Source organism: Elephantulus edwardii, unplaced genomic scaffold (genome assembly GCF_000299155.1).
Source record: "Elephantulus edwardii isolate Elephantulus edwardi_28Jun2011 unplaced genomic scaffold, EleEdw1.0 scaffold00217, whole genome shotgun sequence".
Classification (NCBI taxonomy): Eukaryota; Metazoa; Chordata; class Mammalia; order Macroscelidea; family Macroscelididae; genus Elephantulus; species Elephantulus edwardii.
This window is the reverse complement of record NW_006399967.1, coordinates 2,797,949-2,814,753: the sequence shown is the minus strand read 5'-3', so window position 1 is coordinate 2,814,753 and position 16,805 is coordinate 2,797,949. Positions and strand designations below refer to the sequence as shown.

Here is a 16,805-nt window from a genome sequence, read left to right as displayed (position 1 = left end):
GTGGGCGCCGTGGTGGTAGACCCGGGCTCGGGCCGCGTGCTGGCCACCGGGCACGACTGCAGCAGTGCCACCAGTCCCCTGTTGCACGCCACCATGGTTTGCGTGGACCTGGTGGCCCAGGGCCAAGGCCGCGGCGCCCACGACCTCACCGCCCACCCCGCTTGCTCCTTTGAGCCGCCTGCTTCCCCCCTGACCGTGAGGCCGGGCGTTGTCCGGAAGCTGGACACCGAAGCCGAGGATGATGAGGACGGGCTCCCCTACGTGTGCACCGGCTACGACCTCTACATCACCCGCGAGCCCTGTGTCATGTGCGCCATGGCCCTCGTGCACGCTCGCATCCGCAGGGTCTTCTATGGGGCACCCTCGCCCGACGGTGCACTGGGCACGCGCTTCCGCCTTCACGCACGGCCGGACCTCAACCACCGCTTCCTGGTGTTCCGTGGTGTGCTGGAGGACCAGTGTCACCGGCTGGACCCTGACATCTAGGCCCATTACCAGGCCTCCGGAGAGCACCCCACCTGAGACCCCAGGAGTATGTCTTCAGTCTAGGCGCACTGCAAGGCCTTCAGGGAGCACCCCATCTGAGACTCTTGGAATTTGTCTTCAGTGTGGGCCCACTGCGAGGCCTCCGGGGAGCACCCCATCCGAGACCCCAGGGATGTGTCTGCAGTCTGGGCGCACTGCAAGGCCTTCAGGGAGCACCCCATCCGAGACCCCAGGGATGTGTCTTCAGTCTGGGCGCACTGCGAGGCCTCCGGGGAGCACCCCATCTTAGACTCCTGGGATATGTCTTCAGTCTAGGTGCACTGCGAGGCCTCCGGGGATGTGTCTTCAAGCAGGTTGTGCGGCACCTCTCCCATGTCTGTTGCTGCCCGTGGTCCGTGGATGCCTTTCTGCTGGGTCGTCCTCAGGGTTAATGCACCTGACAGATGGCAACCCCGAGAGAGCCCCACCTGCCTCTCCACACTCAGCCTCCGTCTGTCCGTCAGTCACCAGCATGTACAGACCTGCTTCATCACAGACCACCTGGAAACCCTGACTCCCCCAACCCCATCCCCTGTGTGCTGGGCACTTGTGTCCTGCAGTCCGCTGCCCTTGCTGGTCATGCAGTGACTTTGGGGCCAGTCTCTATAGGATTGCGCCTCCTGGACCATCGGGTGTGGAGCACCTGGCACTGGCTTGTTCTCAGCCCCGTCTAGAGTGTCACCCCGAGTCCCTGATGTCACTGTGGCCTGTGACCACATCCCCTTTGTCTCAGGTGTTTGCTGTGTGGAAATAAAACAAGTGACAGGCTCGAGTGTGTTGCTGGAAGCGTCTGCGTGCATCCTGCCTGCTGCCAGGTCCCAGGTGCCACTGTGCTGCGGGGGTGGGGTCTGCACAGCCGTTCTTTGCCGTCAGGCTCCGGGGTGCTGGCTGTTCCAGCTGGCAGTCCCACGGGAGCTGGTGTGCCGCTAGGTTGCTGCGTCTGATGCCACCTGACCCTAGAGGCCCCTTGAAGCCCCTCGTGTGTGTCCTCAGGAGCAGAGACAGGGTCCCGCAGGGGGTGGATGCCTCCAGGACTGTGAAGATAGAGCTCATGTCCACTTCCAGGCAGGAGTCAGGCCTCAGTCAGGCAGATGCCAAGTGCCACCAGCAATTCTGTGTGCTGCAAAGGCTGTGAGGAGCCCTAGACTTGGGGGGTAGTCCAGGGCACCTTCCTCTCCCCAGCTCTGCCTGCAGAGATCAGCTGCAAGGGTGGCGTGTGTGGGAGCACCACCTCCACATAGGGGTGTCTGACGACCGCCTAGAGAAGGGGGAGGGCATGGCCTGTGTGGGATCACCGCCTCCACGTGTGTGGGGGGTCTGAGTACTACCTCATGGGGGGAGGGAGGAGAGGACGGGGTGTGTGGGAGCACCCCATCCACATCGAGGTTCTAAGTACCATCTCAAGGAGGGGGTGAGCATTGCCTCCAGATAAGGGGAGGTCTGAGGACCACCTCAAGGAGGGGAGGGGACGGGGTGTGTGGGAGCATCGCCCCCAGAGGAGGAAGGTCTGAGGACCACCTTAAGGGGGGAGTGTGAGCACCGACTCTGACATAGTGCATGGAGGGGACTGGGCTGGGGGGGGGGGGGGACCAATGAGGGAGTTTTTCTTTTGCTTTTCAAGGAGAGGAGCAAATGGGGGGGGGGGGGGGGGGGGGGGGGGGGGGGGCGACCAGGTGAGGGTGGGCCCATGGGAAGGAAAGGAGGGTACTCGGCAGGGGTGACAGTAGTTTCCATCTTGGCCCACTCACCCTGAATAGAGGGGTGTGAGAGCCCCTCCAGAGAGGAGAGCCTGGAGTTATCTGGACTACCCCACCCCCTCAGTCCACCCATTCTTGAAACTGCCGAGTCCACCTGCTCAGTTCCTGAAGGCTTCGGCCCTGTGTCATGGCAGGGTGGCCCTGTGGGCAGAGAATGGGGACCTCAGTGTGGGTGCTGCTGGGGGTGCCGCTCAGGTTGGGCTGGGTGAGGTGTGAGGGACTCCAGGAGGACGCTCGGTCCCTGGGGGAAGGAGGTTCGGCCCCCAGCGGGAGGAGGTTCGGCCCCCAGGGGGAGGAGGCTCGGCCTGGAGAGGTTCGTGGGGTCCCACAGCAGGAGCGATGTGCCCAGAACCTGCTCTGAGTTGACTGAGAGCCACAGGGCCTGAGGGGAGGGTGGCCTGGGCCATGCTGAGATGTGCAGGCCGTAGAGTGAGAGTCTGGAATGCTGGGGAGGCTGGGGCACTTTCGGGGGCTGCCCGTTCCTGACCTGACTGTCCCCATCCTCTCCTCCAGGTGGGCTGGGCTTCAGCCCCGCTCCGTGTGGATCAGCGCAGACATGTCAGGTGAGTGCTCCTTGTCCCCGGGAGGCCGTGGAGCATGCTTGGCCCTTTCGCTGCCCTCAGAGTGTCCCCTCCCAACGGTGGCCTGTGCTCTGTGCACTGGGGACAGGCCCCCTCAGGACCAGCTCAGAGCGCAGGACGCAGAAGGGCCGTGAGAGGGCCCCCCCCCAGCACCGTGCCCCCCACTCATGTCCGCTTTCCTGGTAACCAGCAGGCGGCGCCCTCGCCTGCCCCCTGTCCCCTGCTGTCCACCCTCCAGGACCCCACCGCCCTGCCCACTCCTCTCCTCCAGCCACAGCACTTCCTCCCTCTTGCCTGCCTCCTGCACCGCAGGGCTTTCCCCCTCACCTTCCTTTGAGAGTAGTCCACTGTGACCCCTGACTTCACTCTGCCGCTGACCCCTGGGCTGCTCATTTCCTGTGCCATTTCCCCAGAGCCACGTCCTACCACACGCCCAGCACCTCACCTCTGCGCTGGAGGACAGTCTCCCCCTTTGGCCGGCCCCCCACCCCGTCCACTGTGCCGCCCTGGCTGTCATGCGTCAGGACTTGGGAAGGCCATCCTCGCTTTAGGACCCTCAGTGCTTGGCTCTGGGTTCCCTCCTGTGTTTTCAAGGCCAGTGGCTGCCACCTCCTGCCTTCCTGGAATAAGTAGCCCATGAGCACAGGGCCCCATGATCCGGGATTTCCCTCTAGATGGTCTCCATGTCACCTGACCCTCCGTGTCACCTGACCCTCCGTGTCACCTTCTGCTGGCTGTATTCAGCTCTGTGTCCACGGGCTCTGAGGCCAGCACGGGGAGTCCTCTCTGGGGCAGGTCCTCTCGGATGGAGGTCCTCTCTGATGAGGGTTCTCTGGGGGGTCCTGTCTGGTGAGGGTCCTTTCTGAGCCCCCATGTCCCCACCTCATCTTGGCTTGCCGTGTGTGTTCCTGCAGAAAAAGAGAACAACTTCCCGCCGCTGCCCAAGTTCATCCCCCTGAAGCCCTGCTTCTACCAGAACTTCTCCGACGAGATCCCCATCGAGCACCAGGTTCTGGTGAAGCGCATCTACCGCCTGTGGCTGTGTAAGCCCCGCCGCTGGGCCGTTGCAGGACTGGGGGGCCTCGGGTGGTGCTCTGGGGCTGGGCTCGGCCCCGACTGTCCCCTGGCCTGGGCGGGGGAGAGGATGGTGGCCCCACCGCACTCAGTCACGCTCCCCGGGCCTGCCCGCAGTTTACTGCCTCACGCTGCTGGTGAACCTCGTCGCCTGCCTGGCCTGGTGGATCGGCGGTGGCTCCGGGGCCAACTTCGGCCTGGCCTTCGTCTGGCTCCTGCTCTTCTCCCCCTGCAGCTATGTCTGCTGGTTCCGGCCGGTCTACAAGGCCTTCCGGTGAGTCAGCGGCCGGGGGCAAACGCTGTGGCCAGGTCAGCAGGGTACGGCCCCTCCGGGACAGCCCCGTCACACCAGTGTAGCAGCTTTCCGGTCAGGTCTGGAGCACAGCGCGTGGGGGGCAGTGAGCTGGCCGAGGCCACATCTGTCTGCTGTGTGTTGCTGGGTCTCCTGTGATAACGTGACTCTCTGGAGCTCTGTGGTCAGTGGGGACATGTGACTAAGGCATCCTGCTTCAGACTGAGGTGGGCTGGTCTCAGCCGACAGGTGTCCAAAGCCATCGGGTTCTGGGCCGCTGGACACCCTGCAGAGCCCAGGTCTGACCCAGGTGGTGTCCGAGTGGGGTCCCTGAGTGGGGACTGAGCAGTCAGGACTGCAGTTCTGTCCTCACCACCTCCCCTCAGTGTCCGGCTTCCCCTGGACGCTGTCCACCCCCAGGCAGGTCCTCGGTAACAGCACCTTCCCCTCAATAAAGGTGTGTTCTCCCCCAGGGCCGACAGCTCCTTTAACTTCATGGCGTTCTTCTTCCTCTTTGGGGCCCAGTTCGTCCTGACGTTCATTCAGGCCATCGGCTTCTCCAACTGGGGCGCGTGGTAAGCAGGCCTCCCCGCAGCCTCGTTTTGGAGAGGTGATGGGTGGGCTGAGGGGTCCCAGCGGCTGGGAGGATTGGCTGGGCTTGGCTTCTGGAACTGACTCGATCCTACTCCCTGCACCTATGTGAACAGCCAGCATCTTCAGTGAGACTACACATGCACCCCCACTGCAGGTCAGGGCGCCCCCACGACTGACCAGAGCACCTCACCTGCCAACCAGGGTGTCAGGGCTCCCCACGTTACCACCCGACACCCCCTCCCCATACTGTCGCCCCTCCCCACCTGTCCCCACTCTACCCCAGGGACCCCTCTATCCCCATCCTGCCCCTGACCAGCACTCCGTACTTGTGAGACATGACCCAACCTGCAGTCCTTCAGATGGGGTCCAGGCCATCCTACGCACACGCGCGTGCGCGCACCACAGACACCAGACCATCCTGCATGTACAGACAGGCACCAGATACACATCCACACCCCAACACACACACACACATCCACACCCCAACACACACACACACGTGCGCGCCACAGACACCACAGACACCAAACCATCCTACACGCATACACCAGACACACATTCACACCCCAACACAAACAGGCACACCCCATACACACACCCACACCCTGATTCCTAATCCCCACCCAAACACACACACACGCCACAGACACCACAGGTACCAGACCATCCTACACACACAGATACCAGACACACATCCACACCCCGTACACACACACCTACACCCTAATTCCTAATTCACACCCCAACACATTCTCCTAATCCACACCCCATACACACACACAGACACACCCCATACACACACCTATACCCTAATCCTCACCCTAACACCCTCACCCCCACCCCCATAATCGTGGTCCCAATGCAGAGACCCCCACACACACCTCCCCCATCCACACCCCCACACCTTTTCTGCTGAAGGACCGCCTGCAGTTCCACCACTGACCGCTGGGGGGCTGTGTGGCCCTGTCCTTTGGGGCTTTGCTGCTGGCCGCTCTGTCCCCTGGTCAGCCGACTGTCACCTTCGCCCCAGCCCGTTGTTGGAGCCATTGTGAGTCCATCTCACTGAGCGGGGTCTCTCACTCACTCTCTGCTCAGAGCCGAGCCCCTACAGGCGGTGTGTCCACAGCGTGTGAGCACGTTTTAGCACTCAGAGCAGCGTGGGGTGTCCTTGGGTGAACCGTGTCCACTGAGTGCCCACTACCCCGTGTTGGGGTGTCGCGTGCACATCCTTGTGAGGTGCTCCTGTGAGCCCCTCTGCCTTGTCCGTCCTGGGATGCTGTAGCTGCTCCTGCTGGGCTCCCTGTCCTGCGGGGTACCAGTCCCGCGGGCCCCGCGTCCTGCGGGCTCACTGTGCGTGGGGTGAGCTGATGGAGGAGGGCATGGTGGTCTTCATGGGGCCAACTGCCAGGCCTCCTCTCAGCCCCTGGGTGACCCCGAGCCCTGACCTTTGGGTTAGCATGCAGACACGTGACCTTCAGGTGTCCCAGGTGTCCCTTACTAGAGAAGCCAGGAGTGGGCGTTCTGGGAGTTACAGGGAAGTTAGAGTGGGGCGCAGTGCTTTACCTTCCCTCAGTGCATGCTGCGCCCCACAACTCACCTCAACCCTTGCCTCCCCTCCCCTCCCCCTCACTTCACCTCACCATTCACCTCTGCGCCTCAGGGTTCAGGGACAACCTTTTGTCCTGGGTGGGGCCAGCCCCCCACCTTTTGGTTGGCAGCTGGAGCTCCAGGCTTTGTTGGGACTTCAGTGGGTTCCCTACTCTGATCTTTTCTTTTTTGGGCTTCCTGTTGTGTGTGACCACGCCCTTGGTCAGCAGTTGGTCCAGAACCCTGGTGAGGTCACGTACTTGTATGGTGGGCTTTTGTTTCTGCCAGTTTCCTCTCACTTCATGGAGCCCCCACTCGTCGCTGTGTTGCTGGGCTGAACACACAGGCCAGCAGCCCAACACCCAGCCCATCAGGGGGCTGTCCTAAGACTAAACTCAGCCTGTCGCCCCAGAAAGAGCCCCTGCACCAGCAGCAGACATCCCCACCTGGCCCCGTCATTCTCGCTGATCTCCCCGAGCGGGGCACCTGCACGTGTGGGTGGCCCCTGGCGTGTGGCCCTCTCACTGGGGGCCTGTTTTGACCTGGACACTCTGAGCGTGGACTCCAGGCGTGTGCCCCTCTCACTGGTGGCCTGTCTGGAGCTAACCCTGTGGCACTGGTCATCCCCGTCTTGGTCCTCTTGCTGGCCACTAGTTTGCCGTGTGGACAGAGATCGCATCTTTGTCTGTGGGTGTGTGTGGCCTCGGTTCTGGGGAGTGAGACTGTTACTCGTTACTGTTCTTTTCAGGGGTCCTGAACTTTGAACCACGTGGTTTGAGGGCAATCCCGAATGCCCCTATTTCTAGTCCACACACTGCTCGTGCGGACCCGGGATGCCCGGGGAGTGGGTGGACAGCGGACATCCCCAGAGAATCCTCATGACAAGCAGGCGTCACAGGGTCTGTGGTCACCTGCTGGTCAGCCACACTGTCCCTCCTCTTTGTTGGTTCCTTAACATGCAGTGAAGGACCCTGAAGTGTGGGGCTGCTGACCCAAGGTGGACGGTTGGTGGGACAGTCGGGAAAGGTTTACAGCCTCAGCAGCCCCATGGTGGGTGAGACCTGTCCCGTCCTGTCGCCTGCCGAGAGCGGCCAGGATCCTTGGGCGATGGGCTCGGGTCCATGTGTGGCTCGTGTTATGTGCTTCACGGCCTGTATGACCCCCAGAAGGGCCCCCAGGGCCCTTTGTTCACGGCTCAGAAGGCCTTTCTCATGGGGGCCAGTGGGTGGACGTGGTCTACTCACGTCTGTGTCCTCTCCCAGGTAGAAGTCACTGCTTCTTAGGGGAGAGAGGGGGCCTCACCCCTCAGGTGGCTCCCTCTGCACCTTCTTCCCAGGGGAGTCCCTCTCCCATGGGGTCCGAGGTCCCTGACATGGGGTGCTTGAGTAGCCCCCTCATCCAGTGTGTCTCTTCACTGGGGGTCTGCATGTCACTGCATGTGCATGGTGGTCTCACTGTGCACCTCTGCTGGCCTCATCTCACTGGGTGGCTACCCTGGAGGACAATTGTCCTGTCCACCAGGGGTCACATCCGCCGAGGGTCCCATCTGCCAGGGGTCCCATCCACCAGGGGTCATATCTGCCAGGGGTCACGTCCACCAGGGGTCATATCCGCCAGGGGTCACGTCCACCAGGGGTCATATCCGCCAGGGGTCACGTCCACCAGGGTCATATCCGCCAGGGGTCACGTCCGCCAAGGGTCACATCCGCCAGGGGTCCCTGCCAGGGGTCCCATCCACCGGGGGTCCCGTCCGCCGGGGGTCCCGTCCTCCAGGGGTTCCATCTCCCAGTTGTCCCGTCCACCAAGGGACCCGGACCCACGCGCGCTCTGCCCTCCCTCCTGCAGTGGCTGGCTGGCGGCCATCAACTTCTTCCGGACCAGCGTCTGGGCCGCTGTGCTCATGCTGTTCCCGGCCGTCCTGTTCTCCGTGTCGGCCTTCGCGATGGCCGTGATGCTCTTGAAGGTACGTGCTCAGGGCCCCGTGGTCCCGGGTGGCTCGGCTCGGCTGGTTCAGGACCCGACTGAGAAGCCGACTGGGGCCTCGTAACCCAGCGGGGAGGTCAAGTCAGAGACCTGCCCTCACACCTGAGGCCTTCTTCCAAGGAGGGGTGGATGGCAGGACATGGCGGGGGAGCTTTTACACGTCCTGGGCTCACTGGGCACCACCAGGCCCAGGTTTCAGCTTCTGTGATGCTGATAGACCTCAGTCCTGGCCACACACAGCTGCTTTTGGGCTCCAGGACCGTGTGAGCTGGGAACACGTCTGGTCCCCGAGAGCCGCACACAGTGTTTGCAGACACCGTGCCAGCAGTGCTCCGGGCGCTGAGGACGTGGTGCAGGGAGGCAGGGGGGCCAGTCTTCGTGGGTGTTGGGAGGGTGTGGTTTGGCGAAGCAGCAGGGGTCAGTCTCCCGGACACTGTCTGAAGGCAGGACCGAGGCGTGAGGGTGCTCAGGCCACCACGTTGGCATGTCCACTGGGGGTGCAGTGGACATTGACAGCCAGGCCCCTCACACACGGCCACGGCCTGTCCTTCAGCAAATGCTGGTTGTTGTTAGGGTGCCAGGCTGCTTTCAGTGGGGCTCCTTCTGGGCAGAGCAGGAGGAAATGCCTGGCCGTCAGCTGAGAGCGGCAGTGGGCAGGCTGAGGATCGGCTAGATCAGCTCCTTCATGGGGACAGTGCAGGACTGGGCAGTGTGTCCACTGAGGTCAGGGCCAGCTCAGTGGGCGCCTCCTGCAGATGCCAGGCTGCACTCTCGGGGCCGCTGTACTAAGTGCCTAGAAGCAGGCAGCTTCAGACAGCAGATGCTGGAGATGAGGGTCTGAATGCAGGGCCCCGGCCGGGCTGTGCTCCCCCAGAGGCTTCCGGGGCCCCAGGGGTCCCTGGGCTTGTGGTCACTTCACTCTGGTCCCAGCTCTGTCCACATGGTGCTCTTGCTGCTCGGGCACTATTTGCTGGGTCTGGGCATGAGCCGACGTGCGTGGGTGGTTACATCAGAGAAGATCTGTGACCACAGTCACGCTCAGGGACAGAACGCCTGTCCCCTGGAGCGTCCTGCAGACATCATGCTGGGGGCACCCAGCCCAGGTCACAGGCAGGTGAGCTCCACGGTCCAGGAAGACAGCCCTGCGGGGGTGACTGGAAGGAGGGCGGGAGAATAGGTTAGGAAGTTACTGGAAGAGGCCTCTGAGTCCAGGTGGATCCCAGGTCTGATCCAGAAAGAAGTGCCTGGTTCCGGTCATGAACTTCAACCACAGGGGAAGGTGTCCAGCCAGAAACCACCAGAAACCAAAGTTGTTGGTGACGCAGGAGATCCAGGACAAGATTCCCCGGAGCCCGGTCTCCTGGGCCTCACACGATGGGGCCAGTGTCAGGGTCCCAGGGACAGTCACACCCAGCGGTAGACCCTCACAGTGTGTGACACACCAGCGTCTACTGAGGAAGGGGACTCCAGGGGCAGAGTGCGCCGCCCAGTGGGTCACCAGAACCAGCCCCGTTTCTGCCGTGACAGAACACTTAGCTGGAGGAGGGAGACTGGCGGGCCTTCTGTCTGGTGCACGCAGGGCCCTTGTTGAGGGAGCCCGGCCCAGGCAGTGTTCAGGTGCTCGGAGCCAGCCAACAGGTGAGCAGTCCAAGCCCACCGCCGTTCTGAGGGAGGACGTGAGGAGTCTGCTCTCCGAAGGTCCTCCAGGCCGCTGGGCAAGTGGACTTGACCGCCGCAGGTGTGTGGTTTGGCGCCTTACGGGTTATCTGTCCCCACACGGGGCAGGGAGGCCCTGAGGACAGGGATTGTCTGGCCTCCTTGAAGGTCCTGTCACCTTTGTGAGTAGAATGCTGTGACCTGGGAGTATGTGGCCTCTGTCCTAACTCATGCTGTCCCTCTCTCCCTCAGGTTCACAGGATCTACCGAGGGGGTGGAGGAAGCTTCGAGAAGGCACAGACGGAGTGGAACACAGGCGCATGGCGGAATCCACCGTCCCGAGAGGCCCAGTACAACAACTTCTCGGGCAACAGCCTGCCCGAGTATCCCACTGTGCCCAGCTACCCGGGCGGCGGGGGCCAGTGGCCCTGAGGGACCCCAGTCCTGCCTCCCCACCCTGGCTGCAGGGTACTGCTGGGTCCTGGGATCTGTCCCCACAGTCCCCTGGGAGGCAGCTCCATGCCCTCTCCAGTGGCCACTGGTCCCACTAGGGTGTGAGTTGGGGTCTCCCCACCAGGCCACTGGCCATGGGAGGTTTAGGGGGCTGTACCATGTTCTTCTCACAGGAGTGGGCTCCAGCCAGGGGGACCCCCTCGTGCCCTGCAGCAGCCTGTACTGTCTTTATCGCTTTCGCACCAAGGTTGCAGGGTGCTGACTAATGGGACCCCTTCCACAGCCGAGAACCCCCAGTGCCGTGTTCACCCCTCCGCCTTTGACAGAACAGGCCTTAGCCCTGAAGCCAGGAGCCGACCCCAACAGGTGGCATCCGGTTCCTCTGTGCTGTAGCCAGAGCACCAGGTGGGCTCCCTGGGCAGAAGGGGCCTTGGCTGTCCGCTGTGCCATCCACTGCCTGCCCTGAGAACACCGGGAACATAGACTGTGGGGTGAGAGCGTGCGTTGGGGATGTGTCTGTCACGGGCCACAGAAGCTCGGGGCTGTGACCTTGCCGGGAGCTGGTGTGGGAGAGCATCCCCCAGACGAGAATCCGTGCCTTACCGGGGAGTCAGAGCCAGCGCCCGACGGGGGGTGAGGACGTGGAGCACAGCTGCTCCCCCCTCCAAGGTCGGGGTCTGCTTGGGGAGCAGGTGGGCCGTACCCCACCCATCCTGAACCCTGTAACCGTCCGCACAGCTGCCACACTGACCCCTGAACCGCGGTCCTTCCAGACCTCAGTGGTTCTGTCCCCATAGGCCTGCCCAGTCGCAGGGACTGTCCCTGTGCCCGCCTTCCCCAGGGGCTGCCTGTGCTTCTGTGTCCAGAGATGGCCTGGCCGGTGTCTGAGGATGTGGAGGTCCAGAGGTGGCCGCGCCCAGTGTGGTGGACGTGCCTCGGTGGCCAGGCCCCTCCTGCCCGCGCTTGTACCGCACCTTTGTTAGGTTCTGGTCTTTTGTTACATGAGTTCTCCTGGAATAAACACCCTCTTTGCATCACGCTGTGTGTGGTAGCTGTGGTCGTGCACGCGTGCGTGTCCCTGCAAGTCGTGTGACCACGCACGTGTGTGCACATGCGCCAGTGAGCCTGTGTGCGCTGCCCACCGAAGTGGTGGCATGGGGACCCGCCTCCACAGCACAGTGCAGGACTGAGCTGGCCTTGTCCGCAGAGTGGCACTGTCCTCTGCCCGGTGCTGCCCAGCGCCCTAGGAGTCAGTCACGCCCAGGGCCACTTCCGCCGGTCCCTGGGCGGAAACCAGGCTGTTCCCCGCCGGGCGGTGCAGGGAAGGCTCCTTTTTCTCTGAAACAACCTGTCACTATGATCATATGTTAACAGAGAAAAAAGCCAGCCAGCACAGAACCAGAAACCCTTCTAGCTGGTGTTGAACAAACAGACTTGTTCATGGGGCGAGGGTGACGCGACTCAAGTGGACATTAGAATAGCGCGAGGGCTGGGCCAGCGGCTGGCCACCCTCACGGGTGCTTCCAGCACCTCTGTGGGGTGCAGGTCGGCGCTCCCACGGGCTGCAGGTGGCCAGCATGGGGATGGAGAAGCAGGGCACCGCACGTCCCGGGCCACTCGGGGTTTTGGGCTGTGAGTCACGGGGGAGAAGATGGGGCGTCTCTCCTGCAGAGCTGCCGTGGGTTTGAACCGCCAGAGACGTTGGCTGCTCAGCTGCCCGCCCACAATGCACCGGGCTTCTCTTCTCCACTCATGGGCTTTATTTCGTGTGTTGAATTTTCATTTAAGTTTCTATGTTGTTTTCTTAACATACATGCTTTATTTTATCCTTCCTAGTTATTTTTTGTGTTTTACATGTTCAGATTTCACTGTATCCCATTTTTAGGAAATCTCGTTATGCTTGTTAATCACTTGTAGCTGGCATTTAATCCATTTTAGTTGACATTTCCTTTGCATTTACTGTATCAATTTACTGTTTAAAAATCTATACCTTTTTTTTTACTGTCTTTAAAATTCTGTCCCTTTCTGTTTACTTTGTGTCATTTTGTTTTACTGTTATGGCTTTCGGATTGACGAGTGCTCTGTAAGCCGCAGGAGGACGGACTCCTTGTTCACACATGAATTTGGGCTGGTCAGTTGCGTGGGCATTGGCTGAAGGCCAGGCTTGGCCCTGAAGGCCACAGCGACCCCTCCCTCTGTCCTGGTCATTGCCCTGATGGTTCCCTCTGTGCCCCTGTGAGGAGAAGGCAGGCCAGGGTCATCTGCTCAGTTTTGGTTCTGAGCTGCCCCCATCTGTTTGCATCTTTTCTCCTTTATAGATCATTTCCTGTGGTTTCCCTTCTCACTTGGAGATCATGCTCTTCTCACAGAGCCTCGCTGCATGCTGCCCTGGTGTGTCCAGCACCATTCTCAGCTGCTGTCCTTTGGGGGACTCCTTCCTGTGTCTGTCCTGGCTTCGCTCCCTCCCTCCAGTGCTGGCCCAGATTCTGTGTGTCCAGGTCCCCCGAGGCCCAGGAACCCATCAAGACTCTGAGAAGGGGTGTCTCGGTGAAGGATGAGGCACAAGCTGCCAGCTCTCAGGAGCCTGAAGTCCCTAGGAAAACCCATTGCAATGTGAAGACCTGTTTGGGGTGTCTGCCATGGGGTGCTCCTTGGCCCTGGAACTGGCCTTCGCAGTCCCCACTGTACTCAGCACTTTGCTGAAGAACCCGCACTCTCTTGAGTGCCTTGTGGGGGACAGCTGTACTGGCATTGGCTTTGGCACAGGAGGAAGACCACCCAGGAGTTGTGAAGCAGCTTCCTCCACGGCTCCCAGAGCCCAGGAAGCCCGTGAAGACCCCAGGTCGTATGAGGATGCCCAGAAAAGCAGCCTGGGGGTGCTCTGATGAGGCAGAGAGCTCAGCACTGCAGGGATGCTCTCAGCTCCAGAGGCCAGCACGTCAGCCAGCAGGGTGGGAGCAGGGCCTCGGTCCCTGGAGGTGAGAGGTCCTGGGGAGAGCCTTCCTCGTCCAGCCCCTGGTGGACCTGCACATTGCTGGCCTTGTTGATATTTCTGACTTCTTTCAGAGACTTTCCCAACAAGGTCACATTCCCAGGAACCTTAACATTTTCTTAGGGGAGCACAGTTCAATTCACTACCCTGGGCGGGGGTTCTACCACAGGGGCCAGGGGTTCCAGAGCCCAAGATGCCCCTCAGTTCTGCAGCCCAATGTAGTTGATCTGGCTCTTGTGCTCCAGAAGAGGGGACCACCTCAGCAAGTGTCCCTGGTCGCCTAGGGAGCTGCCTCCTGTGTGTGCCTTCGAGTCGGAACAGACTCAGCTGACCCTCCAGCAGGTTCTCAAAGGCAGCAAATCGCACGGAAAACAGCCCACCTTTCTCCCGTGGGGCAGCTGGTGGCTTTGAACTGTAAGCCTTTGGGATTGCAGTCCAGCTTCTTACCACTGGGCCACCAGAGCTGTTGTTAGGGGCTGTCACGTCAAGTATGACCCACAGTGACCCTATTAGCAACAGAGCTGCGCCCTGTCCTGTCTGCGCCGTCCTCCTCCTCCCTGACACGGGCCCACTGCTGCAGTCACCGTGGGAGTCCACCTGGGTGAGGGGCTTCCTCTCACGGCCCCTCCACTTCCCGAGCAAGGCAGGAAGGAAACGAGGAGTCCAAGGGACAGCTCCACGACTGAGAGTGGGATCCTAGGGGTTGGGAAACAGGAGGAAAGGGCCCTGCTCCTCGCCCTCCGCCCCGTGCCCTGGCGTCTGCCTGGCGTCTACCTGACACACACCTCACCCAGCACTTGTTCAAACAGCTTGAGGAAACACGTTAAAAGGGTAAGGACGACATAGAGCCAAGGTGGTTTTCAGAAGACAGAGCCTGGATGAGACCAGGTGACACACATGCAGCCAGAAGCTGACACTGTGACCAAAGAAGGCTGTGGGATTCGAACCAGCGACCAGGGAACATAGTCGTGCGCCAGCCGCCCAGCGTTTGCCACCCCTCCTGCACTGGAGCCGTGCACGCAGAGGGGTGGGAGAGCTGCAGCCTTTCCACTGGAGCTGTGGGACACCACGCTCTGAACCCATGAAAAGTACCCTTCCCTGGACTGGCTGCCACCAAGCTCTGTTGTTATGTGCCGTTGAGACCCTTGTGACTCATAGCGACCCTATGTACAACAGCCCTAAACTCTGCTCTGTCTTGTGCCAATCGCACTGTCTCCCATCCTGATTACCCCAGTCACCGAATCAATCCACCTCATAGAGGGCCTTCCCCTCCTGCGCTGTCCCTTCACCCTCCCAAGTATGATGTCCCTCTCCAAGGACCTGTCTCTCCTTACAACCTGTCCAGAGTATGTCAGACAAAGCCCCAGAATCCTTGCCTCCAAGGAGCAGCCTGGTTTAACCCCCTCCAGGATGAATCTGTTTTCCTAGCAGTCCATGGTACATTCAATACTCTTCTCCAGCACCACAGCTCAAAAGCATCCTGCCATGTGCCTGTGGACGGCTGCCCCAGCCATTGCCTGGCACCCAGCCACCTTGCCACGATAAACAGGACTGCAATGCCTGGTGGCCGGAGTGGACTCACAGACAGGCCCACAGGCTCAGTCCTGGCAGCGGGATGATGTTTTTGTTAAGTGAGTCAAGGCCGGTACGACGCCTACTGACCCTGGGAACAGATCTGCACCCTGTCCTGCCCCGTGCCATCTTCATAATCTGACACTCCTGAGCCCCCCGTGTGCCTTCCTCACCATCCTCATCGTCTGACACACCCGAGCCTGCTGCTGAAGTCACCATGTGAGTCCATCTCATTGATGGACTTCTCTCTCTTGCTGACCTCCCACCTTTCCAAGCATCAAGTCCTTCTGTCAACATGCCCAGAGCATGTGAAATGAAACTTCCCCATCCTTTACCCCAAGAAGCGCACTGGTTACACTTCCTCCAAGACTTACCTGTTCTGGCAGCACATGAGATGCTCAGGTCTCTTCACCACGGCTCAGGTCAGCTTTATTTCCTCTCCAGCTCTCAGACTCACGGTGGTTAGAATGACTATGGCTTGAATCAGGGGCACCTTGGTCTTTACACGGACGACATTGCTTTGCCCTCATGGTGGGCTTCCCAACGCTCTACCTCTGATCTCCTGACTGCTGACAGGCGCTGAAATCATTGGCAGTTTCAGTCTTCTCTCCATCTGTCATGAGGCGGCCCATTGGCCCAGTGGTGGGGATTTTTGTTTTCTTGCCGTTGAGATGATTCATGTCGAAGGCAGCAGTTCATGATCCTGCGGCAAGTGCCTCAAGTCTCCTGTCTGTCAGCAGCACGGTTGTTCATGAGTCTTCCTTCAACTCTGATGCCACATTCTTCATAAAGATTCTTCACAAAGTCCTGATTTGCTCAGCACGCAGACGGAACAGATGCAGAGACAGGATGCAGCCCAGAAGCAGGACATTGCTGAAAGCCATCAGTGTTGGGCCCTCTAACAGCCATGCCCCCTGGGACGGGTGCCAAGGCCATGGACTTCCTCCCGATGAAGCTGCTCGCCTGCTTTTCCTGCTTGGAGCCGCTCAGTCGGTTCACTTGCCCACCTGTCACGCCCCCAAGCCAAGGAGACTCAGGGTGACGGGCACATGGCCCTGATGGGACACCTTGAGGGCCACAGAGGCCTCCTACTCCTTTGGCCTGCCAGCTGAGCCCTGGGCGTGCAGCAGTGCTCCACCTCTCACCACACAGTTTGAGCTCCTGAACCTCTCCAAGGAAGAAGGGGGAGCCATTCTCCCCTAAGATCTCAGCCTTGGGGACCCCCACCGGGCAGTTGTGCTCCACCCTCCCTGGTCACCAAGTGGGTTTAAACCTTCTTGTAAACCCCTCCCGTCCCACTGGGGCAGAACAGAAGGCCCCAGTTATGATCTGTTGTTCATGGAGAGGGCTGTACTCGACTCGATGGCACTTAAAGCAACAGAATACGTGAGCTCTGGTAGCCTAGTGGCAAGAAGCTGCGCTGTAATCACAAAGGAGCATGGTTCGAATCCACCAGCTGCTCCGCTGGAGAGGAAGGGGCAATCTCCTCCTGTGTTAGTGGGATCGAATACGATGATGTGTTGTTGTTGTTATGTGCCGTCGAGACGCTTGCGACTCATAGCAACCCTGTGTACAACAGCCCTAAACCCTGCTCTGTCCTGTGCCAATCACACTGTCTCTGACACCCCCACTCCAGTCACTGAATCAATCCACCCCATAGAGGGTCTTCCCCTCCTGCGCTGTCCCTCCACCCTCCCAAGCATGATGTCCCTCTCCACAGACTGGTCCCTCCTTACAAC

At 60.6% G+C, this 16,805-nt stretch overlaps 2 protein-coding genes across 2 annotated transcripts in view; both read left to right on the top strand.

Annotated features, from left to right (window-relative positions):
• ADAT3 (adenosine deaminase, tRNA-specific 3) overlaps window positions 1–486 on the top strand; it is a 1,094-nt gene extending 608 nt beyond the window's left edge. The window contains exon 2 of the mRNA XM_006897987.1: window positions 1–486. Within this exon, the coding sequence (XP_006898049.1) occupies window positions 1–486 (486 nt within the window).
• Window positions 487–2,436: 1,950 nt separating this feature from the next.
• SCAMP4 (secretory carrier membrane protein 4) lies at window positions 2,437–10,481 on the top strand. The gene is made up of 8 exons (XM_006897986.1): window positions 2,437–2,595; window positions 2,796–2,845; window positions 2,906–3,045; window positions 3,778–3,906; window positions 4,055–4,211; window positions 4,703–4,804; window positions 8,256–8,373; window positions 10,302–10,481. The coding sequence occupies exons 1-8, from the start codon at window positions 2,437–2,439 to the stop codon at window positions 10,479–10,481; spliced, it is 1,035 nt and encodes a 344-aa protein (XP_006898048.1).
• Window positions 10,482–16,805: the final 6,324 nt, after the last annotated feature.